The sequence below is a fragment of the Microtus oregoni genome, unplaced genomic scaffold (assembly GCF_018167655.1).
Source record: "Microtus oregoni isolate MIOR12 unplaced genomic scaffold, Mior012 000016F_ref0000370, whole genome shotgun sequence".
Classification (NCBI taxonomy): Eukaryota; Metazoa; Chordata; class Mammalia; order Rodentia; family Cricetidae; genus Microtus; species Microtus oregoni.
This window is the reverse complement of record NW_024543075.1, coordinates 4211853-4238675: the sequence shown is the minus strand read 5'-3', so window position 1 is coordinate 4238675 and position 26823 is coordinate 4211853. Positions and strand designations below refer to the sequence as shown.

At 45.7% G+C, this 26823-nt stretch overlaps 1 protein-coding gene across 1 annotated transcript; it reads left to right on the top strand.

Moving 5' to 3' along the window:
* The first annotated feature begins 5773 nt into the window (after positions 1-5773).
* Positions 5774-12455, top strand: Nlrp6 (NLR family pyrin domain containing 6). Its single transcript, XM_041667279.1, has 8 exons — positions 5774-6004; positions 6560-6831; positions 7040-7075; positions 7254-8979; positions 9677-9769; positions 11180-11350; positions 11426-11593; positions 11991-12455. Exons 1-8 carry the CDS (start codon positions 5976-5978, stop codon positions 12112-12114), a joined length of 2619 nt encoding a protein of 872 aa, XP_041523213.1. The 5' UTR covers positions 5774-5975; the 3' UTR covers positions 12115-12455.
* Positions 12456-26823: the final 14368 nt, after the last annotated feature.

Below are 26823 nucleotides of genomic sequence, written 5' to 3'. Positions count from 1 at the left end.
TAACTGTGAGCTCCCCAACATCAGTGTTAGCTACCAAATCCAGGTCCTCTGCAAGATCAGTACATGCTCTTAACCACTGAGCCATCTCTCCAGTTATGTGTGTTAGATATTAAATTCCGACTATTTGTTGCTAGTAAACAGGAAATCAAATAACTTGCAGATGATCCATGTGTTCTACAACACTACAATAATTTACTAGTTCTAGAAATGTTTTTGTTGTCTGGCATTTTCTACATATACAAATACAGTGTGTTTTTCTTCCCAATCTGTGTGTCCTTTTTTTTTTTCTTGTTCTATTGCACAGGGTTAAGATTTCTAGTACAACATTGATAGGCGTGTGAGAGACAAACCTTGTCTTATTCTCAGTTTTGTAGGGAATCGTCCATTTGCCACCAATGAGTATGATGTTAGCTGTAGGCATTTTGCAGATATTCTTCACCAAGTTGAGGAAGTTCCACTTCATTCTTACCCCGCTAAGCTTTATCTTTCTTTGTTTTTGAGGCAGGGTCTCATGATGTAGCCCTGACTGGAACTCACTGGGAAGACTAAGTTGGCCTCAAACACAGAGATCCTCCTGGCCCTGCCTCACAAGTGCTAGGATTAAAGACATGAACCATCAGGCCTGACCCTTTTCGACGGGTTTGTTTGTTTGTTTTAAAGTCAAGATTAGTTTTGAAGTTTTCCCAAATGCCCTTTGTTTTAGACAGAGTCTTTCTATGTAGCCCAGGCTGGCCTCAAACTTTGATTCTTCATGCTTCAGCTTCCTGAGAACTTGGACCACACATCCGGCTTCAAATCCTTTTTTTCTTCTATCAACATGACCATGTGATGTGATGGACTACATTAATGGATATCTGTACATTGAAGCAGGCTTTGTTGCTAGAAACAAATCCCACTTGGTTGTGATATAACTTTATTTTACACAAGGTGGATTCCACTTGTTGGTACTTAATGGGAGACCATTGTATCTGTGTCCCTGAGAGACCCAGTTTACAGTTTTCTTGTCCTGGGGTCTCTAGTAGGTTTTTCATGGGATCTGCAAAGTTATGCAGTAGATCAGCTGACATTTAGAAGGCCAACCCCCCAGAGATTTACACATCTGATGGAGGTTAAGTTCACATAGGCATGGCCTGTGAAAAACACTGCTTTTTGAACGGCTGGCTGCCTCAAACTGCACGTTCTCTTCTGCTTCCTCTCCAACTCAGCTTTGGGACTGGATTCCTTATATGTCAAGTACAATTTCCCTAGGTTCTGTTAGAAGGATGACTTTTTCCCCAAACCGTATACTCTGGCAAATAAGACAGTGAAACCTTTTGTCCCACACTGCAATAAAACAACTTGGGAACCTGTTCTCTATCATTAACTTCCTGACAGGATGGTTTGGCCAAACTGAAGTCCTTGTGGAGAAATCACAGGGGGAACTTTAACAAGGCAGAATGGCAGGTGTCTGGCCTTGCTAGAGCTAAGTCATTCAAAGACTTATGATGCCTTTGGGTGGTATTGCAGGTGTCTGTCCTTATCTTATAGTCCTTCCAGAGATCACTATCACCTAACTGACTAACCACATCCAGATGTTAGTGCTTTGGAAATGTAAAACAATGCACGTATTCTTTACCTTTCCTTTGATCCCTCAATAGTTTCGTTTTCTCCCTTTGTAACCTGTAGAGGCCACTTTAAGAGACTGCTGGAACCTCCTCACAGCTGCAGCTGTGATTAGCTACAAATGAGCTGATAAATTTGCGAGGTATCTTCAAATAATGCCTGTGTCCCTGAGAACTGTCCTTGTAGTTTTTTTTGTTGTTGTTGTTTTGTTTTGTTTTGTTTTTTAGCACTAACAAGTTGTTAGTGAAAGTGTGTGTATATATGCATATACACATGCTTGGGAATTTGTAACATTGGAAGGAATAAGATCGGAAGAATAAAGAATGTAGGATACAGAATGTAGGAAAATGAAGAAGAAAAAGAAAAGGAAAAAAGAATCAGAATTAGAGCTAAGAAATTATAGACAATTAGGGCAAGAAATTAAAATTAACGCAAAACAATAAAGACACATAGCTGGAACAGCAAACGTGAGTCTTTTCCCTCAGATTAGAACTATCCTACACTGGGCGGTGGTGGCGCACGCTTTTAATCCCAGCACTTGGGAGGCAGAGGCAGGCGGATCTCTGTGAGTTCAAGGCCAGCCTGGTCTACACGAGACAGTTCCAGGACAGGCTCCAAAGCTACAGAGAAACCCTGTCTCAAAAATCAAAAAACAAACAAACAAAAGAACTATCCTAAGATTCCTTTCGCTATGCTACGGGCAAGCTGGGCTCAGATGGCTCGTCAGGTTTTCATTTTAAGACATTACTGGCTTCGTCAGAAAATTCGAATTCACTTCTTTAAATGTTTCTCAGACTCCATCACTGAAACAATCAGAGCCTATACTTTTTTTTAATGATACCTTTTTATTTATTTATTATGTATACAATATTCTGTCTGTGTGTATGTCTGCAGGCCAGAAGAGGGCACCAGACCTCATTACAGATGGTTGTGAGCCACCATGTGGTTTCTGGGAATTGAACTCAGGACCTTTGGAAGAGCAGGCAGTGCTCTCAACCACCGAGCCATCTCTCCAGCCCCCCAGAGCCTATACTTATATTTGAAAAGTTACAAGGTATCGACTCAATAAATTTATGAATAGATATAGGAAAGAGATAGCTCAAAATAGCTCCAAAATCCAACCCTGGTGACGTACTTCCTCTTCAAGGCCACAGCTCCCAATCCTTCCCAAACAGGATCACCACGTGGGAACTAAGTATCCAAACCTAGGAAGTAATATGGAGGGCACCTCATTCAATCCACCACCTAGGGCTATTGCACTTACTGATTTCTTCTATAGATTTTAGAAGATTTTATTTTCCAAGAAACTGGTACATAGCTGGGCTTGGAGGTACACGTCTTTAATTCCAGCACTTGGGAGGTGGCAGAGGCAGGTGGATCTCTTGAGTTCAAGGTCAGCCTGATCTACATGACAGGTTCCAAGCCAACCAAGGCACCTAGTGAGACCCTGTCTCCAAACATTAACAAAAAGACAGGTACATTTTGTCAAATTTATAGACAGAGGGCTACTCAGAATGTTCCCTGATTATTCTTTAACTCATGGAATCAGTAGTGATGACCTCTCTCCAGGTCTGATATTAGTGATTTGTTTTTTATTTCCTTTTTCCCTTTCTTTGTTCGGCTAGGATTTTAAAATTTTTATTCTTGCCGGGCGATGGTGGCGCACGCCTTTAATCCCAGCACTCGGGAGGCAGAGGCAGGCAGATCTCTGTGAGTTCGAGACCAGCCTGGTCTACAGAGCTAGTTCCAGGACAGGCTCCAAAGCCACAGAGAAACCCTGTCTCGAAAAACAAACAAAAAAAAATTATTCTTCCCAAAGAGCCAGCTTGGTTTTTATTGCTTTATTTTATTACTATCAGTTTCATTGATTTCTGTTCTGAATTTTATTATTTTCTTTTTTCCCTGATGATTTTGAATTTAATTTGCCTTTATTTTTCTAGTTTCTTTCAAAAAATATTATTTTATGTGTATAGACCCGTATGTATGTCTGTGCTTCATCTGCGTGCCTGGTGCTCACAGAGGTCAAGAGAAAGTGTCGGGTCCCCTGGAACTGGACCAAAATCTCTCCACAGCTGCTATCAGCAGCCCTGGCAGTGCATGGGCCACCAAGTACAGAGGGGCCCTCTAGAGCTGGTGGGGAATCTAGCCCCAACCTTGGGGTCCCAGGGCCCACACCTCCGGTGATAGATGCCCAACAGCCAAAGCGGCGCTGACCTTCGGTCTCAGGCATTGCCGTCTTCTCCCCGACAACCAGAGAAGAGTATCTGAAGGACACTGTTGAGGGCTGATGGAGGTGAAGTAGAAGCAGAACTGAGCCAGGTTTAGAAACCCAGCATTCTTAGAAGACCAGAAAACACAATTTCTAAGGAACAGTGTGGGGAAAGCCACCCAGGGAATGTCACCATTACATTTCATCTCTTGTGGGCTACCACGCCTTTTTGTTTTGTTTTGTTTTGTTTTGTTTTGTTTTCCAATATGGGCTCTGGGGATTCAAACTCTGATCCTCAAGCTTACAGCAGTCCTCGGGCTTACACAGTCAGACCCATACATCAAACCATGGGACAGGAATACCATGAGTGCTTCTTTTCATTCTTTCTTTTTGCATTGTTTTAATAATTTATTTTTATTTTATGTGTTCCAGTGTTTTGCCTACATATATGTCTGTGTGAGGATGCTGGATCCCCTGGAACTGGAGTTATGCAGGGTTTCTCTATAACTGCCCTGACTGTCCTGGAATTTGCTCTGTAGACCAGGCTGGCCTCAAACTCACAGAGATGCACCTGCTTCTGTCTCCTGAGTTATGGGATTAAAGGCGTGCACCAGTAGCCCCTGGCTCATTTTTTGAAATTTATTTTTATATGTATGTGTATTTGGCCTGCATGTATGTCTGTAAACCCTGTGCATTCCTGGTGTCTACAGAGCCCAGAAGAGGGTGTCAGAACTCTAGAATTGTACTTAATGGTTTTGCATTGCCGTGTGGATACTAGGAATTGAACCTGGGTCCTCTGGAAGAACAGTCAGTTTTTGTTGTTTTTTTTTCTTTTTTAGTTAGTTAGTTTGTTTTGTCCACACAGGATTTCTCTGTATAACAGTTTTGGCTTCCAGGAACTCACTCAGTAGACCAGGCTGGCCTTGAACTCAGAGATCTGACTGCCTCTGCTACCCAGAGTGCTGGGTTTAAAGGTGTGCACCATCACTGCCCTACTCACAATCAGTGTTTTTAACTGTTGAGTCATCTCTTCAACCCCTGCTTTTTTTTTAGGCATGCATGTGGTGGACACACACACATGCGTGTGTATGCACGCACACTTGTGTGGGGGTACCTACAGAGCCCAGAGGAGAAAGCTGGATGGCCTGAAGCTGAAGTTATAGGTGGTTGTTAGCTATTTAACGTGGGTGCTGGAAACTAAACTAGCCCTCTGCGTGAGCAGCAAGTTCTCTTATGTGCTGTCTATCTCTTCAGCCTCCCACTTTGAAACATTTACTGTTGGGAGGTATGCATTCCACAGCTTAGGTATGGGGGTCAGAGGACGACTTCATGGAGTTGGTTCTCTCCTTCCATCTTTATGTAGGTTCCAGGGGCGGAGCTCAGGTTGTCAGGCGAGCGCCATTATCTGAGAAGGCATCTCACTGGCCCTCACTTGGCATTGCATCGTCTACCTTCAAAAGCGAAGAGAGGGAGACAAAGCAGACTTGCTCTCAAGAACTTAAAGAAAAGGATGCGCTGTAAAGGGCAATAGAGCTTTGCGTGTGTGAACTGTGTCTTCAGGGACTGTAAAGGTATTCCTGCACTCGAACGCCACGCTATCTTTGCCATGTGGCGCTACACACGCATGGCTATCTCACGACCATCCCACACAGTCAGTGGAGCTCCACGTCCCTGTAGTCACCTGCGGGTCCTAAGGTCAGAAGCATCCAATCTCTGCCCCTTAGCTGGGTGTGGGAGGATTAGCAGGCAGCAGAGTTCAGGGCCCGCCCCCCCCCCCCCCACTTCCCCTGGTTAGAACCTTTCCACAAAGCCCTGCCCACACACTCCCCCTTTGCCTTCACACCCAGTCTGCAAAATTAAAGTCACCTAAGGCGATTTCTGACAACCTGAATCACCTTTACACAGCTGCTTGGATGCCACACCTGGTAGGAGGAGTACTGATAGAATAAAATAGAAGAAAACCAAAGGTCACCACCCTTTAAGCCTGAACTGTGCTTAAGTGAGGGAGCCTTGTGACGCTCTCAGCAAGACTCTAGCTGAGCCGAAATGGACAAGGCTGAGCAACCCCCGCACCCAGTCCCAGGATGAAACCAGTTTAGCCAGGGAAAGATCACCTCTGCTCCCTGTATCTACCTCTGAGCATTAGATCCTGTGACGGGACCCCATGGATGCGGCTGGGGCCCCCTGCTCCAGGTGAGTGTGCCTTTCAGGGGAAACTTTCCAAAGGAGTGGGCTCACTTCGAGAGCCTGTCCTGGGCTGCTGATTAAAACCCATCTTCTATTGCAACTCTGCCTGCCCATACACCCCCAACCTCAAGCTGGGTCATTTATGAGTCTGCTCCCCACAAGGAACTCAGACCCAGGCCCTGGTGCCTGTGGTCCAGAAAGGACTTACCAAGGTGTGCTACACGGGCTTGGAGTGCAGAACTTAGGAACTCTGCCAGGGCCAGGCCTATCTGCTCACTATGTCCTAGGCGAGCTGTGCTAGAGCGCTATCAAAGGGACAAAGGAGAGCACAGACCCGTGTAGAGACCTTAACTGGCTTTATCCGGTGTGGCCAGGCGTGTGAAAGGAAGGACGCAGGAAAGCTAGATGTGGAGTGGTCCACTTCACCACAAGCAGTTAGAAATTAGAAGCACATTGTCCTGGGGCTCCCTGTGGAGAATGTGCGAGGCGCGAGGGGTGCTTTGGAGGTTTGGGGACAGGTCTCTTGCAGGTCACATCAGTAATAATTCTGCTCATTCCCAGCCGGGAGGCGCTGGCAAGGGAGCTGATTCTGGCCGCACTAGAAGACTTGAGCCAGGAGCAGCTAAAGCGCTTTCGCCACAAGCTGCGGGATGCGCCCCTGGATGGCCGGAGCATCCCTTGGGGGCGACTGGAGAACTCAGACGCCGTGGACCTCGTCGACAAGCTGACCCAGTTTTATGGGTCAGAGCCAGCCGTGGATGTGACCCGAAAGATCCTGAAGAAGGCGGATGCTCGAGATGTGGCGGTGCGGCTCAAGGCGCAGCAGCTGCAGCGTAAGCTGGGTTGGGTTACATGGGGCGGAATCAGTTGAGATTTACTCCGTCCTCTCCTCCACCACAAGAAGCTGTGCTACTCCCGAGAACGAGCCAAAAAAAAAAAAAAATCGTGCACGGGGCGGGGGTACTGTTCCAGAGACTTCCAGGGAAATGCCTTGCCCCATCCCTCATGCTCATTGAGCCTTATGTTGGGTTTTTCTTCCAGAACTCGGCCCCAGCTCAGTGGTTGTCTCCCTGTCGGGTAAGTTCGGCGGGGCACACACTATTACTGCTTGGGGGTCCTTGGGTGTGGGTGAGGTAGCTGGAGGAGGAAGCCATGACACAATAAAAGAAAGTGAGGCCAGGTTTAGACAGGCAGGGCGTTGGTTCCAGGGCGGCGGCAAGTCCATCTCTACCTTCCCCGGTCTCACACCTTACAGAGTACAAGAAGAAATACCGCGAGCACGTGCTTCTACAGCACGCTAAAGTGAAGGAGAGAAACGCCCGCTCCGTGAAGATCAACAAGCGCTTCACCAAGCTGCTTATCGCTCCGGGGAGCAACGCCGTGGAGGATGAGCTGCTGGGGCCGTCGGAGGAGCCGGAGCCTGAGCGCGCGAGGCGCTCGGATACGCACACCTTTAATAAGCTCTTCCGGGGAGATGACGAGGGCCTGCGGCCGCTGACCGTAGTACTACAGGGCCCGGCGGGCATTGGCAAGACCATGGCCGCCAAGAAAATCCTCTATGATTGGGCTGCCGGCAAGCTATACCACGGCCAGGTGGACTTCGCCTTCTTTATGCCGTGCGGCGAGCTGCTGGAGAGTCCGGGTACGCGCAGCTTGGCAGACCTGATCCTTGACCAGTGTCCGGACCGCAAGGCTCCGGTGCGGCAGATACTGGCGCTTCCCCAGCGCCTACTGTTTATCCTGGACGGTGCAGACGAGCTGCCTGCTGTTGGAGCCCCGGAGGCCGCCCCCTGCAAAGACCCTTTCGAGGCTACAAGTGGCTTGAGAGTTCTGAGAGGACTGCTGAGCCAGGAGCTGCTGCCCTTGGCTCGCTTGCTGGTGACTACACGCAATGTCGCCCCAGGGACTCTGCGGGGCAGACTGGGCTCGCCACAGTGCGCAGAAGTACGCGGCTTCTCAGACAAAGACAAGAAGAAGTATTTCTTCAAGTTCTTCAGGGATGAGAGGAAGGCAGAGCGCGCTTACCGCTTTGTGAAAGAGAATGAGACGTTGTTTGCGCTGTGCTTCGTGCCCTTCGTGTGCTGGATCGTGTGCACGGTGCTGCAGCAGCAACTGGAGTTGGGCCAGGATCTGTCTCGTACCTCCAAGACCACGACATCGGTGTACCTGCTCTTCATCGCCAGCATGCTGAAGTCTGCAGGCACCAATGGACCCCGGGTGCAGGGAGAACTGCGCACGCTGTGCCGTCTGGCCCGGGAGGGCATCCTGAAGCATCAAGCACAGTTCTCAGAAAATGACCTGGCGCAGTTGAAGCTTCAGGGCTCTCAAGTTCAGACATTGTTTCTCAGCAAGAAAGAAGTGCTGGGCGTTCTAGAAAAGGAGGTCACCTACCAGTTCATTGACCAGAGCTTCCAGGAGTTCTTGGCTGCATTGTCCTACCTACTGGAGGCTGAGGGGGCTCCAGGGGCACCTGCGGGAGGTGTGAAGATGCTCCTGAACTCTGACGCAGAGTTGCGTGGTCATCTTGCACTCACCACCCGCTTCCTCTTCGGACTGCTGAGTGCAGAAAGGGTTCGTGACGTTGAACGTTATTTTGGCTGTGTGGTGCCAGAACGCGTGAAACAGGACACCCTACGGTGGGTACAAGGACAGAGCCACCCCAAAGTGGCTCCAGTAGGGCCAGAAAAGAATGATGAGCTGGAGGACACTGAGGAACCAGAGGAGGATGAGGAGGACCTCAACTTTGGACTGGAACTGTTGTACTGCCTGTATGAGACACAAGAGGATGCTTTTGTTCGCCAGTCTCTCACCAACCTTCCAGAGATAGTCCTGGAGCGAGTTCGGTTCACCCGCATGGACCTCGAGGTCCTGAGCTACTGCGTCCGGTGCTGCCCAGCTGGTCAGGCTCTGAAACTGGTCAACTGTGGGCTGGTGGAGGTAAAGGAGAAGAAGAAAAAGAGTCTGATGAAGCGGCTGAAGGGGTGAGTCTAGAGGGCAAGGCTGTTCTCACCAGCGCAGTATGTGTGCCCGCTGGGCTGGGAAACAGGTCCACACCTGATGACCCACCCTTTGCAAGGTAGCTGTCTCTCTTCTTCCCCAGAGTGACCTCACCATGCCTTATGCAGATCAAGGCAACCTTCCCAGCAAAGCCAACATTGCTCCAAGAAGCGACCTAGGCCCCTCCCTGATGCAGTTTCTCATACATTCTGGTATTCCATGTCCTCTGTGTGCTGAGCCTTGTACCTCTGCCCCAACGCTATTTGCTGTCTATCTTCAAAGTCTACCCTGACTTCACCACTTGGGTCCAACCGCTGGCTCCAAGGTACCGATTGCACTATTCCATAGCCCAGCTCCACCAGATCCTAGGTTCCTACACAGACAAGGACATTTGCTCTCTATGAACTAAGTTCTGTTCAATACCCATCCCAAGACTCACCATCTGTTGAGAGTATACACCAAGACAGTGGCAAGACCTGGTCCTAGCGACCTACAGGCCCACTCTTGGGTTTTGTTCAAGTTTGTTGTGGAGGGTCGGGATGGGGAAACACAAGGGATGTGGGATAAGTGACAGAGTCAGTTCTGGAACCCTAGGACATTACAAAGGAAAAACTGAGTCCTTTCTAAAAAGGCCTGGAAGGAGCATTATGGTCATCAACCTTGTTTTTTCTCTCCCTACAGTTCTCAAAACACCACGAAACAACCCCCAGTCTCCCTGCTGCGTCCACTCTGTGAGGCCATGACGTCCCAACAATGTGGCCTGCATATCCTGATGTGAGTCACCATGCCTCAGCATGGAGGGGATTCCAAGCTGGGTGCCCGGTACAGAGACAGAATTTGCCCTCTGAGGAAGGCTGGGAACATAGGAGGCGAGCTTAACCAGGTTCCATCACTATTAAGTTCTGGCAGAGGAAGGCTGTTGCTAGGCTTTGTGGGAAACGGGATGCTGCACAGCCTATGGGGAGAGACGGAAAAAGCAACAGTGTTTTCCTATGGAAGGAAGCTCCCTGGTGCTCTTGGAGACTGCTGGGCCATCTCTTGGAAGGAAAGTGTTCAGAGGGGTCACCAGCTAGTGCATCCTGACTCTCTGTACCCTTGAGCAAATCAGTCTGCCCATGCTTTGGTGTCCTCCCTGTAAGACATAACCAGCTGAGGGCTGGGATGGCTCAGAGGTTAAGAGCACTGGCTGCTTTTCCAACAGTCCTGAGTTCAATTCCCACCAACTACTTGGTGGCTCACAACCATCTGTAATGAGATCTGGTTACCTCTTCTAGTATGCAGGCATGCATGCAGACAGAACACTGTATATATAATAAATAAACAAATCCTCTTTTAAAAGAATATAAGTATATACTCAAAATAATAATAATCTTATTATTGAGCTGGGTAGTGGGAGCTCATACCTTTACTCCCAGCACTCAGGAGGAAGAGGCAGGTGAATCTTTGAGTTCGAGGCCAGACTGGGCTACAAAGTGATACAAAGTGAGTTCCAGAATGACCAGGGCTACACAGAGAAACCCTGTCTTGGAAATATATATATATATATCCAGATAATTTAATTCCACCTCGAGATTGATATAAGATTTGCTGAGGCTCCATGGGTAGAGTTCTTATTTTAGCTATCACTGTTGAGCAGAGAGTAAGGAAAGTTATAAGAATAATAGTGACAGGCCACGGTGAAGCAGATGGTCATGCTTCAATAGAGGATGAGGTAGAAGGCTGGGTTTGTGGGGGGAAGGGTCCAGCACCCTGAAAATAAAACAAAAGACCCAAAAAGATTTGGCTCAGCCGGGCGGTGGTGGCACACGCCTTTAATCCCAGCACTCGGGAGGCAGAGGCAGGCGAATCTCTGGGAGTTCGAGGCCAGCCTGGTCTACAAAAGCTAGTTCTGGGACAGGCACCAAAGCTACAGAGAAACCCTGTCTCGAAAAAAAAAAAATTTGGCCCAGAAAACGAAGTACATGAAGGTGATCACCTCATGATTTGTAATAGAAAAAAAGTCTAAAATAGTAAAAGTGCTCAACCATTGGGAATGACGGCCCAACTGAACCCACGGGGTATTTATGAAAAGCTATACATTTCTTGGCTGGTCATCAGGCTACAAGGGGATTGGTAGTTGGTTCAGCTGGAGGCGGAAAAGCGGTCAGGGGCTTGCAGACCAACCTACACACTTTTTGACCACAGCTTTTCACGCTGCAAACTACCTGATGCAGTTTGTCGAGACCTCTCTGAGGCCCTGAAGGTAGCTCCTGCTCTCAGGGAGCTGGGTCTTCTCCAGTGTCGGCTCACTGAGGCAGGCCTGCGTTTACTGAGTGACGGACTGGTTTGGCCCACGTGCCAGGTGCAGACACTCAGGTGAGGCCTGGTTTTGGAGGGTTGGAGGTAGGGGATCCCAACTCCTGCAACCTCTGAAGTCAGCTCTTCCCACAGGATGCAAATGCCTAACCTCCAAGAAGCAATCCAGTACTTGGCCATCCTGCTCCAGCAGAGCCGGGTCCTGACCACCCTGGATCTCAGTGGCTGTCAGCTGCCTAACTACATGGTGTCCTGCCTGTGTTCAGCCCTGAAACACCCTAACTGCTGCCTAAAGACACTCAGGTGAAGGCAAGGGGAGACATGGTACTGAGGACACAGCCTATCAACTCTAGGTTAGAGTAGATGCCTAGGAATCCCTCCCTGAGACCAAGTTCACACACAGAGCTGGGTACCCAGCCTACAAAGACTCACTTTCTATGATTCTATCCAAAGCTCTGGGTCTCAAATAAATATCCATAGCCTGTGGAGACAATCTGGGCCAGTGACCTTAATCATTGTCGATATTCCATCAAAGGCTCTCAACTTTGAATAGATCCCAAAGCTTCTGGTACTTGTGTCTCTGTTATAGCTAAGCAGACAGCTCCAACCACTCCACTCTCACCTGGGTTCTTTCCCCCAGCTGATAGACCCTTGCCCCTAACTGATCCTTGTCCTGTCTGTCTTATGCATGTGGCTGCAGTCTGACCTCTGTGGAGCTGAGTGACATGTCACTGAGGGACCTTCAAGCTGTGAAGACATCAAAGCCAGACCTGACCATCCTACATCCAAAACTAGACACACATCCTCAGCCTCTCAAGAGATGAAGCAGTGTCTTCCGAGGCCCTGGAAGCCAGAACAGGGTAAATGATGCTGTAATAAAAGCCCTTATGAAGATGTTCTCCCCATTCAAAAGCAGGAAGATGCCAGCTTCTCCCTCAAGGCAAGTCTTTCAAGTCAAGAAGCCACAGAAGGGCAAACAAAAGACCCAGGTAGATATAGGCCCTTGATGGCTCCTGGATAGGCCTGGTACATGTCCGACCATGCCTTGGACACTCTGAGGTTAGTTTTTCCCCCAGCCCCACAACCACTGCTACCTTACTTTCTGTACCCTCCAATCTGTCCCTTGCAGATAATCCCAACAATAATAAGAATATGCAGTAATTGAGCATATTGTTTAATGGTGTTACTCATATTTGATCTGGCCCACATCTCTTGTATAGGTGGATGCAGGGCCCCAGAGTATTACCTTCTATAGGCAGAAGGTAGGTGGATCACCATTTCAGTCTGGAATTTGGGGTGTTGGCTTTTAGAAGGATGCCACTCTGGAAACCTTGGGACTTTAACCCAGAGGAATCGACTTGCTGCCAGAGAGATGCAGGGCAATGAGCCAAAAGAATGACAGTTTTATTTGATGATGGGAGGGAGTGGGGCAACACAGTGGATGTCTCCAACACAATAATGATTTTTTGATTCCCTTTCATTGATCTCTGTAACACTTGTCTGTCAAAGTAGGCGTTGGCACAACCTTTCCTATAGCCACATATACAGGGCAAGGTTTAGTCACAGTCCACCACTGAAGAAATGGGATTGACATGCTGGCTTGGACTGCAAGAGAGGCATGGCCTTGAGAATCAGGACGAGCCATGCACGCCCCTTCTGTCTGTGAATAAAGAACTGCTTTGAGCCTATGGCAGGGAAGAACAGAACTAGGCAGGAAAAGCTAGGCTGTATGCTGGGAGGAAGAAGGGTGGAGACAGGGTGATGCCATGTAGCCCCACCGGAGACCAGACACTGGAACTTTAGCCGGTAAGCCACAGCCACGTGGCCATATACAGATTACTAGAAATGGGTTAAACTAATATGTACGAGTTAGCCAATAAGAAGCTAGAGCTAATGGGCCAAGCAGTGATTTAATTAATACAGTTTCTGTGTGATTATTTCAGACTTAGCGGCCTCCCTTCCTCCTCACTGCAAATTGGCATCCATGTAGCCACCTAAAATCCACTTAAAAACCTGAGAGAGCTTGAGAATGAATTCTCGACATAAAAGAACAGAGTTTAGCAGTTTCTTGGTAGCAACAATTTTTTTCTAGATGGGCTTGCAGCAAGTAAGGTGCCACCGGGTGCAGTAAAAACTGTGCAGCTTCTTAAAAAAAAAAAAGCGACTTCCTGGTTCACCAGCACAACGGTTCTGGCTCTTTTGGGAGGTTCAGCTATCAAGCATTTAAATGGGTTTGTGGATAGCGTACTGCAAGTTACTTGGTGGCAGCATGGGCCTACTGGTTATCAGAGTTGAGGTGGTGAGGATGGCTCCCACCCAGCAGTCTAGCAGACTTCCACCATGTTGGACTGTGTGGAGCAAGCAGATAGTGCCATATTTCCCCTAGCAATGGCACAGCTTAAGTTTTTAAGAAGCGCTTAGCATTTTAAGAAGTGCTCCTGGACAATAATTACAGATTCACAATAGGATAGACTCAGACATAAAAGACCTCTAAATGGGTCACAGTGATAGATAAATGTATGTAGGCTTGGGAGAGAGAAGAAAAAGAGTACAGAGAGTTATAAAAAGAAGTAAATGTTTTTTTAAAAAATAAAACAAAGTCTTTAAAAAGACTTTAAAGACTATAGATAGTCATAGATTAAAAGGAGTGAAAAAAAGAATAAGTCACGTAATGATGGAATGTACACAGAGAGTCTGGATTCTGTATACTATTGTGTTTTCTTTAAATTTTTTGATTGTGAAGAAGCTAAGTATAGAGAGACATTTCATTGCACAGGCTGTAAGATAAACCAACGTAAAGGTATCGTGACTTTAAAATTTGATTTAAGGATATGTTGCTTTGGAAAAGAGGTTCTTCTTTTATTTCCACAGAGAATGAGAACCTCTGGATTGCTTCCAGACTAATATTGTTTGATAGACCACGACCCCCTGAAAGGTCACCATGAACACCCCTCAAAAAATTACTTTGCCCAATAGACAGCAGGAAGAAGTTTGGACAGAACTATGTCCATATTCCCAAATATTGTCTATAAATGTTTATTTACATTTAAAGGGGGATATGTAATGGAGATGGATACTTTGCATTGGTATGGATCTTGTTTTATTGATACAAATTTAAGGTCAATTTTGTTATACATATATTTCTGCTCTTGATTAAGGTACTATGTTTGTGAAGCTCATTTTAAAATGCAATGTAAAATTAAGAAATAAAAGTTAATAGATAATCATCTATAATAGTCAAGCTTTTAGTCATGTTAGTTAGATTTTCTAGATGTATAGAGATATATTTCAGTTAGATAGGTATTCTTCAAATCTTTCAGAGACCTTCAAAATATGGCATTTAAAATGTTTAAGAACTTAAGAGTTTTCATGACAGTGAGAAACATCTGCTCCTGGCAACACCAAGCTCTTCAAGAAGAAGATGGGCATTGAAGAGTTGGTTGACCATTTAGCAAGAAACTGCTCTTGCCTGGACTGCTTGATAAACTGGACATGTAGAACCCACAGAGAAATGACTGCTGAACTTGCCTAAAGGTGAGATGGTCCTTTCCTGCTACATGAAAGAGTCTGCCAGACATTCCGCAGGATACAAAAGGAAGTGACTGGCAAACTGCCAATATAAGCAGAACTGTCTTTGAAATTTCCTGCTTCATGGAAAAGTCTGCTGGATACAAATAGGCCTATAGGCTGAAGATAGATGCCCCAATGGTACAGGAAAACTTTGGGTGACTGTCCAGGCAGTGAGATGTCTTTGTCAATTCTAGAGTTTTGGAAGTTGCTTATAATGTACTTCCTGTTTACTTAAGTAATATCATATCTTTCTGGAGTCTTTGATGGAGTTGAAGAATTTATAGTTATAGTTTTCCTTAGTTATGATAAAAGATAAAGTAGATATAAATATTTTAACTGTAATTCTTGCTTGATAACTGTTTTGTTATATGTAATTTTACTATGTTAAAGTTAAAGCCTTCCTTTTTTGTTTAAACAGAAAAGGGGAAATAGTGTGGGGGGTCCTTCTGTCTATGTGTTACTTTTATTGGTTAATGAATAAAGAACTGCTTTGAGCCTATTGCAGGGAAGAACAGAACTGGGCGGGGAAAGTTGGTTGTATGCTGGGAGAAAGAAGGGCGGAGTCAGGGAGATGCCATGAAGTCCCACCAGAGACCAGATGCTGGAACTTTAGCCAGTAAGCCACAGCAACATGGTGACACAGAAATTACTAGAAATGGGTTAAATTAATATGTAATAGTTAGCCAATAAGAAGCTAGAGGTAATAAGCCAAGCATTCATTTAAATAATACAGTTTCTGTGTGATTATTTCGGGGCTAAGCAGCCGGGAACCAACAAGTGACCTCCTCCAACAAAAGTAGGTGTTGGCACAACTTTTCCTATAACCACATATACAGAGTGAGGTTTAATCACAGTCCATCACTGAAGAAATGGGCTTGGCATGCTGGCCTGACTGCAAGAGAGGTGTGGCCTTGCGAATCAGGATGAGCCATGCATGCCCCAGAACTGAGTCTTCTCTGCTCAGCACTGCAATGAGCCCCTTACTCCCCAGGGGAAATTCCCTCCACAATCCCTTTAGAGATTCATTCCTCCATCCTCTAAAATGAAAAACACAAAAGCCTACACTCTCAGTTACTTTTCTAGTGCTGTGATAAAGCGCCATGGCTAGAAACAACTCATTATATGAAGACTTGACTTGGGCTTACAGTTCCAGAGGGAGAAGGGCCCGCCCAGGCTGGGAAGCATGGCAGCAAGCAGCAGGTGTGTCAACTGGAGTAGAAACTGGGGGTTCACATCTTGAACCACAAGCACAAAGCAAAGCATGAACTAGAAATGAGACTAGTCCTTTTACTCTCAAAGCCTGCCTCCCTGACATATATTCCTAAGAGTGTCACCAACTGGAAATTAAGTGTGCAATTATTGTGGTAGTTTGAATGAGAAGGCCCCCACAGGCTCATATCTTTGAATGTCTAGCTCCTAGTTGGTGGAACTGTTTGGGAAGAATTAGAAAGCGTGGCCTTGTTGGAGGAGCTGTGTCATTGGGATGGGGGGGGGGTGAGATTTCAAAAGCCCATGCTAGGCCTAGCCTTGCTCTCTCCCTCTACCTCCAACTTGCAGACCAAATGTGAGCTCTCAGCTACTGCCCCAGCACCATGCCTATCTGCCTGCTGCCATGCTCTCTGCCATGATGATCATGGAGGACTAATCCTCTGAAACTGTAAGCCAGGCCCAATTAAATGCTTCCTTCTATAAGCTGCATTGGTCATCGTGCCTCTTCACTGTGATAAAACAGACCTATCTTTCTCTCCTGCCTTGCTATTGGCCTTTCAGCTCTTTATTAGGCCAATCAGGTGCTTTAAACAGGCACAGTAACACAGCTTCACAGAGTTACACAAATGCAACATAAAAGAATGCAACATTAAATGCAGCATCATTAAACCAACATTCCACAGCGCAGAAGAATACAACACATCTTAGCTAATATTCCACAACATTACTCCATTTCCCTTTAAGGTAAATTTTTATTTATTTCTGTATTGGTCCCTATAGTGTTTGCTTTAATCATGCTCCAAGCTAAAAGTTAAGCTAAAGGTCAACTTGTCTTTTTTTTTTTAAATTCATTCTTCCTCTATAATCTTGCGATTCACATGTCATAAACTGCTTCAGTTGTTTCCTGGAATTTTACTGAAACTGTCTGACCATAAACCCACAACAGTACTTTTCCCATGATAATAAAGGTAACTGAAAATTTCAGTTTTGTAATCACTTGCTCACCTGCTACAGAGAGGAGTTCTGCTTTTAGTCTTGGGTGCTTCGGTCTCCTATTCCTGAGGAGACTGTAAGTTCAACCTGTTTGCAAAATACCTTTTTTTCAAACCTTACAACATCTTACTGTTAGCTCCTGTTTTGTTTTGTTTTGGATTTTTTTATTCGGTTGGTTTTGGTTTTGATGTTTTTTTTTTAGGTTTTTATTTGTTTGTTTTGGGGGGAGGTTGTTTTTTGTTGGTGGTTTTTGTTTGCTTGTTTGTTTTACAGGGAGGTTGGGTTTTGTTGTTATTTGTTTGGGGGAGATGTTTTGTTGTGTTTTTGTTTGTTTGATTGTTTGTTTCTGGCTTTTTAACACGGGTTTCTCTGTAGCACAGCCCTGGTTGTGCTGGAACTTGCTCTATAGATCAGGCTGGCCTTGTAGACCAGGCTTGCCACCACTACCCAGCAAGAGTGATTCTCTCCTTAATGACACTAGTCTCCTTAACAATTACACTTCTCTCTTCCAGCCCAAGCTCTGGATACAGTAGGCATCCTAGTGCCCTTTCCTCTCCGAACTGTACAGTTTGTATTTTACCCTACTTGCTCTTTTTCACTGTAGACATGCATGTAGTAATAAGGGTGGCGGGGCTGCGTTCTCCGCACCCCCAGCCGCCTGCCCGGCTAGCTTATGCCCGAAATAACAACACACAAACTGTATTCATTTAAACACTGCTTGGCCCATTCTCTTCTAGGCTAATTCTCACATATTAATTTAGCCCATTTCTAATCATCTGTGTGTAGCACCCCAAGGTGCGCTTACCAGGAAGATTCTAGCCTATGTCCATCCTGGGTCGGAGCTTCATCCCAGGAGCAGGGCATGGCGTCTCTCTCAGGCGTCTGCTCCAGAGAGGAGAGCTGTCGAGACTGAACTCACTTCCTCTTCCTCCCAGCGTCCTGTTCTGTTTACTCCTCCCACCTATCCTCTAACCAATAAAATGGGCCAAGGCAGTTCCTTTATTAGCCAATGACCTTCCTCCATCACATGCATAAGTGTTATCAGTAACAACCATGTACAGATTCAAGATTATGTTGTCTTGAATTTTCTTCCACTAGAGAAATTAGCCCATTATTTTAAAATTTGACCTCGGACAAGTTCTTAGGACAAGGGCAGAAAGCAACCAGTTTTTTTGCCAAATTATCACACGAACAGCTTATAGCTGAGTTGGAAACATTGTTCCCCTCTAAAATCTCTTGAGCTGGACCTCTATGTTCTAAATTGTTCTCAGTACTACTGTCTTTCAGGATCTGATTAGAATGGCCCTTTGAGCTCTACTTAAAGCATCCAATCATTGTTCTAGTCTAAAGTTCCAAAGTCTTCCACATTCTAAAACCCAACATGGCCAGGTTCTTTGAAGCAAAAACCCATTCTTGGTACCAACTTCTACATTAGTTACTTTTCTGTTGCTATAAAAAAAATAAAAATAAAAAACTAAAAGCAGGATAAAGGCAACTTAAGGAAGAGAGTGTTTATTTTTGCTTACAGTTTCAGAGGAATGAGAGTCCCTCACGGCAGGAAGGCAGAGCAGCAGTCGGCAGGTACAGTGGCAGGGACAGAATGCTGAGAGCTCATATTGTCAAAGGCTAGCATGAAGTAGAGAGAGGAAGTGGGGCAAGGATGTAATCTCTTAAAGCTTACCCAGTGACATGCATCTTCCAGCAAGACCGCACCTCCTAAACCTTCCCAAACAGTGTCACCAACTGGGACCCAAATGTTCAAATACCTGAGTCTATAGGGAACATTTCCTTCTGTTTGTTGGTTGGTTGCGTCTTTTGGTTTTGTTTGGTTGGTTTGGTTTTTGGTCTTTTTCGAGACAGGGTTTCTCTGTGGAATAGTCCTGGCTGTCCTGGAACTCACCCTGTAGACCAGACTGGCCTGGAACTCATAGAGAACCCCTGCCTCTGCCTCCTGAGTGCTGGGATTAAAGGCACATGGTGCCACTACCCAGCTGGGGAACATTTGTAATCAAAATCACCACACTTGCCTTCCTGGAGCTGGTGTTCTGGACCTAGCAGAGAGACAGACAATAAGTACATAGATGATACAATGAATATCATTCAGTAAATATGTGATAGATAAATATATAATATGTAAATATGTATGATGTATAATCATAGATATGTATTGATACATAAAACATGGTTAATACCAATCTAATATAAGAACAAAATACAGTAATATATAGTATATAATACATTAAATGTATGTCTAAAACATGCAATAATTAGGGGTGTGATACATCAATTACATGTGAAATACACAAATAAAACAAAGTGTGATACACACGGTATATACATACATAGACACACATGTTATAGATTAACACATAATATAATAAGTATGTGCAGGAAGATGGGAAATTGAGACAGCATGAAAAGAAAAAGGACTTAAGTTCTGGTTTGTATTTTCTACTCTTGAAAGTTAAGACCTTCTTTCTTTATTTCAGTTTTATGAGACAGTGTCTATGTGACCCTGGATACACTAGAACTCACTATGTAGACCAGGCTGAACTCAAACTCACAGTGATCCACCTATGTACCACTATGCCTGGCTAAAGAACCAAGATTTTCAATACAACTGCTCAAATAAACATCACCTACAAAGACAGCATTCCTCTTCTTAAGACATTTCAAATTGGAAATGGTGTTTCCTGGGTCTGGAGAGACGGTTCAGTGGTTAAGAGCTTGGGCTGTATGGGTGCTGGGGATTTGAACTCGGGTCCTAATGCTTGTAGAGCGATTACTTTACCCACTGAGCCATCTCTCCTACTCTCAAATAAGAATTTCGTAAACAAGCGCAATGTACTTTCTTAGGGCCAGAACGTTTATGAGTTGTTTCATTTTGTCTTAAGGCCCATGGTCTTATATACCCAGGCTGGCCTCCAACTCACTGTGTAGAAGATGACTTTGAACTTCCGATCTTCCTGTCCCTCCACACCAGCGTGATTACAAGGTGTCACTGTGTGGTTTAAGCAGTGCTACAGAGTAAGCCCGTGGCTTGGCACATGCTATGCAACCAGTCTATGACCCTTTCCTTTTGTTTTTTGGTTTTGTTTTGTTTTGTTTTCAAGACAGGGTCTCACTATGTAGCTCTAGCTATCCTAGAACTCACTCTGTAGACCAGGCTGGCTTCAAATTCAATGTCAGCCATCTCTTTCCCATATAACTGAACAATGTACCTCATAAACCACCTTACAAACTCAGTTACAAAAGGAAATTCACTGAGAGAACGAGTAAGCCAGCTCACATCATTTTATTTAACTTTTAAACTTTACTTAATCTTTAACTTTGCTTAAACTTTGAACCTGGCTGTAAATTATATCCTTTGAGCAATGTAATTTCAAAAACTGCAAAATCATACATAGTTATTGCTAGTGTTGACTGAGAATCTGGAGGTCCTATTTTGGAGTCTCAGTATCCTGAAAAGAGTATTCTAGAGGGGACTAGAGAACTCTTTGGCTATGTATTGCAAGTGTATTATTAGTAAGGGTTCTTCAGAGGAACAGAACTGATAGAAAAAATATATGCATGTATATGTATATGGGATTTATTAGAGTGGCCTCCTAAACCTTCCCAAAAAGTACCACCAACTGGGATCCAAGCTTCAAATACCTGAATCTCTGGAGGCCATTTCCCATTACCACATCTGCCTTCCTGGAGTTTGTGTTCTGGACCTAGCAAAGAGACAGACAGTAAGTTCACAAATGATATATATCATCCAGTAAATAATATGTAAGTATGTGTGATATAGAAGCATGATACAGGTACCTATATCACATAAATATATACCATGTTTCATGTACACCTGATTATATAGGTATTTACCGTGTTTTATGTATCATGGCTGTGGTTCCAGCTAGTCCAACAATGGCTGTCTCCTGTTGGAAAGCTCAAGAATCTGTTCATTGTTCTGTCCAAGAGGCTGCATGTCTGCTGGTGTTCACTCTATGAATACCAGCTAATTACCATGTCCTTTTATGTAGGCTGTGGTGGCTCAGATTTAAGGTGGGTGTTCTTACCTCAGATATCCCTGATTCAGGATGGGGCACCCACCTCAAAATGATCCAGTCATGAAAAACTCTCACAGGTGTGCCCGGTTGCTTAGGTTTCAGTTGATTCCAGATGTGGTCAAACTGACAACCAAGATTAGTTATCTCAGCAGGCGAGCTGTAAATCTTACAGGACAAGGGAGATGGAGAAAAGACAGTCAATCTTTTTTGTCTTGGCAGGTGCAGCGATGGAGGTCAGCAAGCAGCAGGGCAAAAGGCCGTGGAAATGGCATGGAACGGGTGACCAAGGGGATGGGGGAAGGTGGGAGGTGGATCCCTTGAGCAAAAGAGAATATCCAGAGGGTCAAGGAAGGAGACAGTCAAGTTAGGGAAGGCCAGTGCGAACGCTCGCTGAGTAAAGGAAAGAAACCAAAAGTGAAGCTCTGTAGGTGAAAAGGGGAAAGTTTGTTCCACATTACCATAAACAGAGAAAGTGGGAGTGGGGCCACAGCTCCAGGGTTATAAGGGAAGGGGTACCTGGGAGGAAGGAAGCCTGTGAACTGGTGTAAGGGGCTTTCAAGTGCGGAACAGGCGCTCAGAGGCCCTTGATATGCTAATAGCCACCACAGGTGTGTGTTGGTGGAAGAGTCAGGCATTCCTTTTGCCCAAGATAAGGATTCCTTTTAGCAAGTAGGAACTAACTTCTCAAGTCACCGAGGGAATGCTGTTGAAAGACCTGGATAAATCCAGGAAAAAATAGAGCCAAAAATCTAAGCAGGGAGAGAAGAATCAGAAATCTAGGATTAGCCGGTTCAGTTTCAGGAACTAGCTGAAGATAAAGTTAGATTGTAATCTTGAGTATAATCGAGAAACACAGAGTTGCCCCCTTGTGATCATCACTGGTATTTTCGGAATTTTCTGTGACACCCTCCCTACCCCTTTCAGATTACTGGGCTGTGGTTTCTTCCTTTAAAAACCTCTTCTCCCAGTTACTCCTGGGGTCAAACTCCTCCCCTGCGTGGGTTATGAGTCTCAGCCCCAGTGCACTGGTTCCTGTCTTGTCAATCAAACCTTGTGTGATTGCAGCAAGGACGGGGTCTCTCGTGAGTTACTGGGGGAGGGGGGCCGTGTTATCCCAAGACTTGAATGAGAGTCTCCCCACACTAGGGGTCTTTCACTGTCTAAATGCCAGACCTTGGGAAAAAGAATTTCTTGGAACCTGACAAAGGAGGACATGGCACAAAGCCACAGCTAATCAAAAGGAAGAGAATAACTGTTGGATGCAGAGCCACTGACACATGAATAGCATAACTCCCTGGACCTAACATCAAGATGCAGGGGCAAGGCTGGCTGTGGTGGGGAACAACATGGCAGTCTAAGATCTGTACAATTCCAACAACAGATGACATCCAAACGTAGACAGGGAAAGCTCATGGGGCTCCATCCCTAGATGGAGCTATAATCTATTAACAACTGCCTGCTGAAAAGGGAGAATTAGTCTTCCCCTGGGAGGAGCCAGCCTCAGTGTGACGTGGGGAAAAAAACAAAAACAAAAGCAAAATACCCGTAAACAATTCCATGACTGTCTGGTTAAAGCAAGCTGTATTTAGTACTGGCCAGTCAGCAACCTCTCCCAAAGTCGGGATTTCAGAGAGTAGTCCTTCACTGGCTTTTGAGGTCCCTTTTATGGAGAAAGGTTAGGGTTGATATAAAACAGGTGTTGAGATAATTGGCTGTTAGAAGAGGCAATAAAAATAAGAGCAAAAACACATCCTGTGGAAGAGGAGCCATCAAGGTGTCTGGGAAGACATGGTTTAGTAAGGCAAAGGGCAATCTTCTGTCAAGGTTCAGGAGTTTAGCAAGGAAAAGAGGTGGGCACACATCGTGGGGTCACAAGTCCTGCAAAGGCTGAAATAAGGATTTGCAGGATACATTAGGTCTTGGAAACAGAAACGTATTCTTGTAAAGTATGGCTACTTAATAATAATGTAACAATGTACCTCCTTAACAACAATGTGGCTCCTGTTTCAATTTCACACTTGTAATGATTGTTGTCTCTTTAAGAGAAAAGCCACGCCCACTCCCTCCCCCATCTGCTGAGACAGGCTGATCTTCAGCTTCCAGCCTGAGTTTGCTCTCTTTTCCATCTCCTTCTCCAAGAGACATCTTCTTCCTTTCCTCTCCCCCCACCTCTCTCTCTCTCTCTCTCTCTCTCTCTCTCTCTCTCTGCTCTTCTCTCCCTTCCCTTCTATACTTCCATAACCCACTTAATAAATATCCAACCTCACTCTGCATGGCGTGCCTATCAGTCTGTCTCTCGCCCCCACCACCGCAGGGGCCCCCACCACCGCATGGTTCCCTGCCCAGGACCAGCTGCCTTCAGAGCAGTCCCTGCCTAGGACTGGCTGCTTTTGAGACTCGCTGCCCCCTGCCTGCCACCACGTGGCCCGCTGCCTGCTGCCGCTCAGGGACCTGCAGCATTTCTGCCAAAGAAGCTACTCGGGGATCCGCAGCAATTTTTATTAATCCATTACAACACCTCCTATTGGTGTTCAGTACCAAGTGGTCAGCCCTAAAAACACCAACTGGAAGGCAATGTGAGAGCCAGAGTTACATTTTAAGTTTTAATTACTGATCAGTCTAAGAACAAGAATATAGAAATATAGGTTCCAAAAACAGGAATGTAGAGATAAAGAATTAAAGTTGGAAGCCTAAGAGGAAGAGAGCAGGCTGTCGGCAGCTTTGTCAGCAGTTTAAGGATTAACTATTTTTGTTTTGTTTTTCGAGACAGGGTTTCTCTGTGGCTTTGGAGCCTGTCCTGGAACTAGCTCTTGTAGACCAGGCTGGTCTCGAACTCACAGAGATCCGCCTGCCTCTGCCTCCCGAGTGCTGGGATTAAAGGCGTGCGCCACCACTGCCCGGCAAGGATTAACTATTAACAGTGGGTTACTTTGTTTTACAAGCAACCCATAGCTCTGTGTGCAAGACTGGAGTGGCCCTCTGCAAACTGAGGGTCAGCTTTAGATAACTCCCCAGCTACTCATGACCAGCATCTGACGTGAGCTAAGCTAACTTTTAAATGATGGGATGTATGTGACTTTTTGGTTGTGCATTATCCCATACCCTTCCCTGCTATGCAAAGATGGGAGTATCAGGGGAGTGTAGAACTTTGGTAAACACCATCAGGAAATGCCAGAGGGGAAAAAAAACGGGCTAAATACAAACACTAGTTTAACTGGAAAAAAAACCAAAAACCTGTCAATAGAAACTTTTTAAAAAAGCAATTTTTATCTGAGTTTTACCTTGAGATTGTAAAAATTCTTTTGTTCATGCCTAATGCTTGCTTCTTGCTCTAAAAAGGGGACTTTGGAAACCGCCCTTTGTCATAGCTACAGAAGCCATCTCTGGCTGTGGTCACAGCTACAGCTGATAAGCTTTGTGTGCCCCATGCAATTTTTTTCTTTTCCTGAAATAAAGTTTGCTTCTGGTTTAATAGTCTTTGGTGGTCTGCCCCCCCCCCCCCATCATTGCCCAACTGTGCCCAGACCCAACAATTACTTAAGAGAGCCAGGAAACAAAAATGCCTCTGCTGTACACACCCTTGCCCAAGGACAGATATTTCCTGAAATGCTGGAGGCTATCGTTTACGGGAGAAAGCAAGTCACGTGCTTTCACTCCCCTAAACAAGTTTGTTTGACCCCTCTGCACTAGAAGTGCTTTTAATCACTGTGGGCAGGAGGTTCTCAAGCAGGGAATATATCAGGATGTATGCTTGCCTGTGATCGGGTATAGGCTGGAGGTATATCAGGAAGTATGCTTGCTCCTGACTGGGCCTGATGGGAAATGTAATGAATTATGGATTTTCCTTCTTAAGTCCTTGCAAAATTTGATTCAGGTCCATTTTCTGGAGAACCAGATATGGACCTGACCAAAGCCCATCCACCTGGCCAGTATTTAGTTAAAGCTTGCTTCAAATTGTGCTTTAAATTGAGGTAGTGGTCTTATTCTCAATTGGTGGATTTACATCAACACTGAAGAGACTCAACAGGTTGTGTTTATACATTTATTCATGTATATGTATGTGTAACAACAATGGCTAAAAAGAGGCCCCGTGAATTTGGGAGGGGCATACGTGGGAGGAGTAGGACAGAAGGTAGAAATGATGTAATTGTATTTTAATTAAACAAAAATAAATAATAGCTGGGCAGTGGTGGCACACACCTTTAATCCCAGCACTAGGGAGGCAGAGACAGGCAGATCTCTGTGAGTTGAGGCCAGCCTGGTCTACAGCCCGAGTTCCAGGACAGCCAGAGCAACACGCAGAGAAACCCTGCCTTGAAAAACCAAAACAAACAAGCAAACAAACAAATAAAAACGCTAGGTGTAGTGGTGTTCATCTTTAATTCCATCACTCAGGGGGAAGAAGTAGTTGAATCTCTGTGAGTTTTGAGATTAGCTTGGTTTTCATAGCAAGTTCCAGGCCAACCACTCAAAAAATAAAAGAAAAGAATTTCTCTAAATAAGAAAGGTCCAGTGAGCTAAGGGGAAAACCCAAAAAGCACGCGGTTGTGAGATGTGTGACCATTTATAGGGTCTTCACGCAGAGTCCACCTCTCTCACGGTCGGGTGAAGTAGGATTTCTCACACATGCTCTGTTCCTTATGTGAAGCCAGGTGCAGAAAGGGCTTCCAGTCGTTGCAAACTGTCCCTAGCATGCTCTAGATGTTGTACCTAACCTATGGGGAACCAGCCTAAGGGGGAACCAGCCTAAGGGGAACCAGCCTAAGGGGGAACCAGCCTAAGGGGACTCCAGCCTAAGGGGGAACCAGCCTAAGGGGACACCAGCCTAAGTGGGAAGGGCATCCAGCCTTTCACAGCCAACTGGCTTCTTTCACAGGCTGGTTCTGATGAAGCTGTGTTCAGACTCTGCTCTCCTGCCACAAGAGGTCACTTGACATGTCTCTTTCTGACCTCTTACTGTCTCTATCCAAATGTACTGGAGATTCTTTTCTTGTCCTGAAATTCTTTTCTGCTGTAGACTGAAGGACCTCACTGTACCTGGGTGATGGTCTCTAAGGCGGAACTGGGCCTCCCAGGCCCAACACTGGGCTTTGTCTCCCTACAGCCACTGACAGTCATTGCTGCTACAGGTTGGGGAGGGCAGCAAAGTGCAGGAAGGGCTGGAGAGACTAAAGGTAAGGACTTCTGACGCATAAAGGCTCTGGGGAGATTTTCAAAGAGAAGGGAGAAAGAAAGGGAGTATGTGAGGGAAGGGAGTAGCTTGGAAAGTATCAGAAATACTAAAGAAGCCTGGATGGTAAATGAAAAATGAGGAGTTGACAGCTGATATGATTCGGAGGGAGAGGACCCCTGGCGGGCGGAAGGGGAACCCTGGCGGGCCTAGAGGCCATGTTGAGGGTGAGAGACAGACACACCAGGCAGTCTCTCTCTCTCTCTCTCTCTCTCTCTCTCTCTCTCTCTCTCTCTCTTCTGCCACAAGGCTGGTCTCTTCCCTCCTCTCTTCCCCTTTTCCATTCCCTCTCTCTTGATAAAACTTCCCACGGAAGTTCTGTCTGCCTGGTATGTCTGTCTCTGTCTCTCATCCTCCGCAGGGCCCCTTGGCCTGCCAAAGTCTCTCTCCAGCCGAATGACGCCAACAGCTCCTTCGAAGGGTTGAGAAGAAAGTTTTATTGTAGATAAGAAGGAGAGTTCAGTCAGAGGCATCTGGAA

Excerpts from the sequence above, each read along its gene's own strand:
- Nlrp6 (XM_041667279.1), top strand. The coding sequence starts at position 5,976 with ATGGATGCGGCTGGGGCCCCCTGCTCCAG. Across the intron at positions 6,005-6,559 it reads GCTGGGGCCCCCTGCTCCAG|CCGGGAGGCGCTGGCAAGGG; the intron begins GTGAGTGTGCCT and ends GCTCATTCCCAG. Across the intron at positions 11,594-11,990 it reads TGCTGCCTAAAGACACTCAG|TCTGACCTCTGTGGAGCTGA; the intron begins GTGAAGGCAAGG and ends ATGTGGCTGCAG.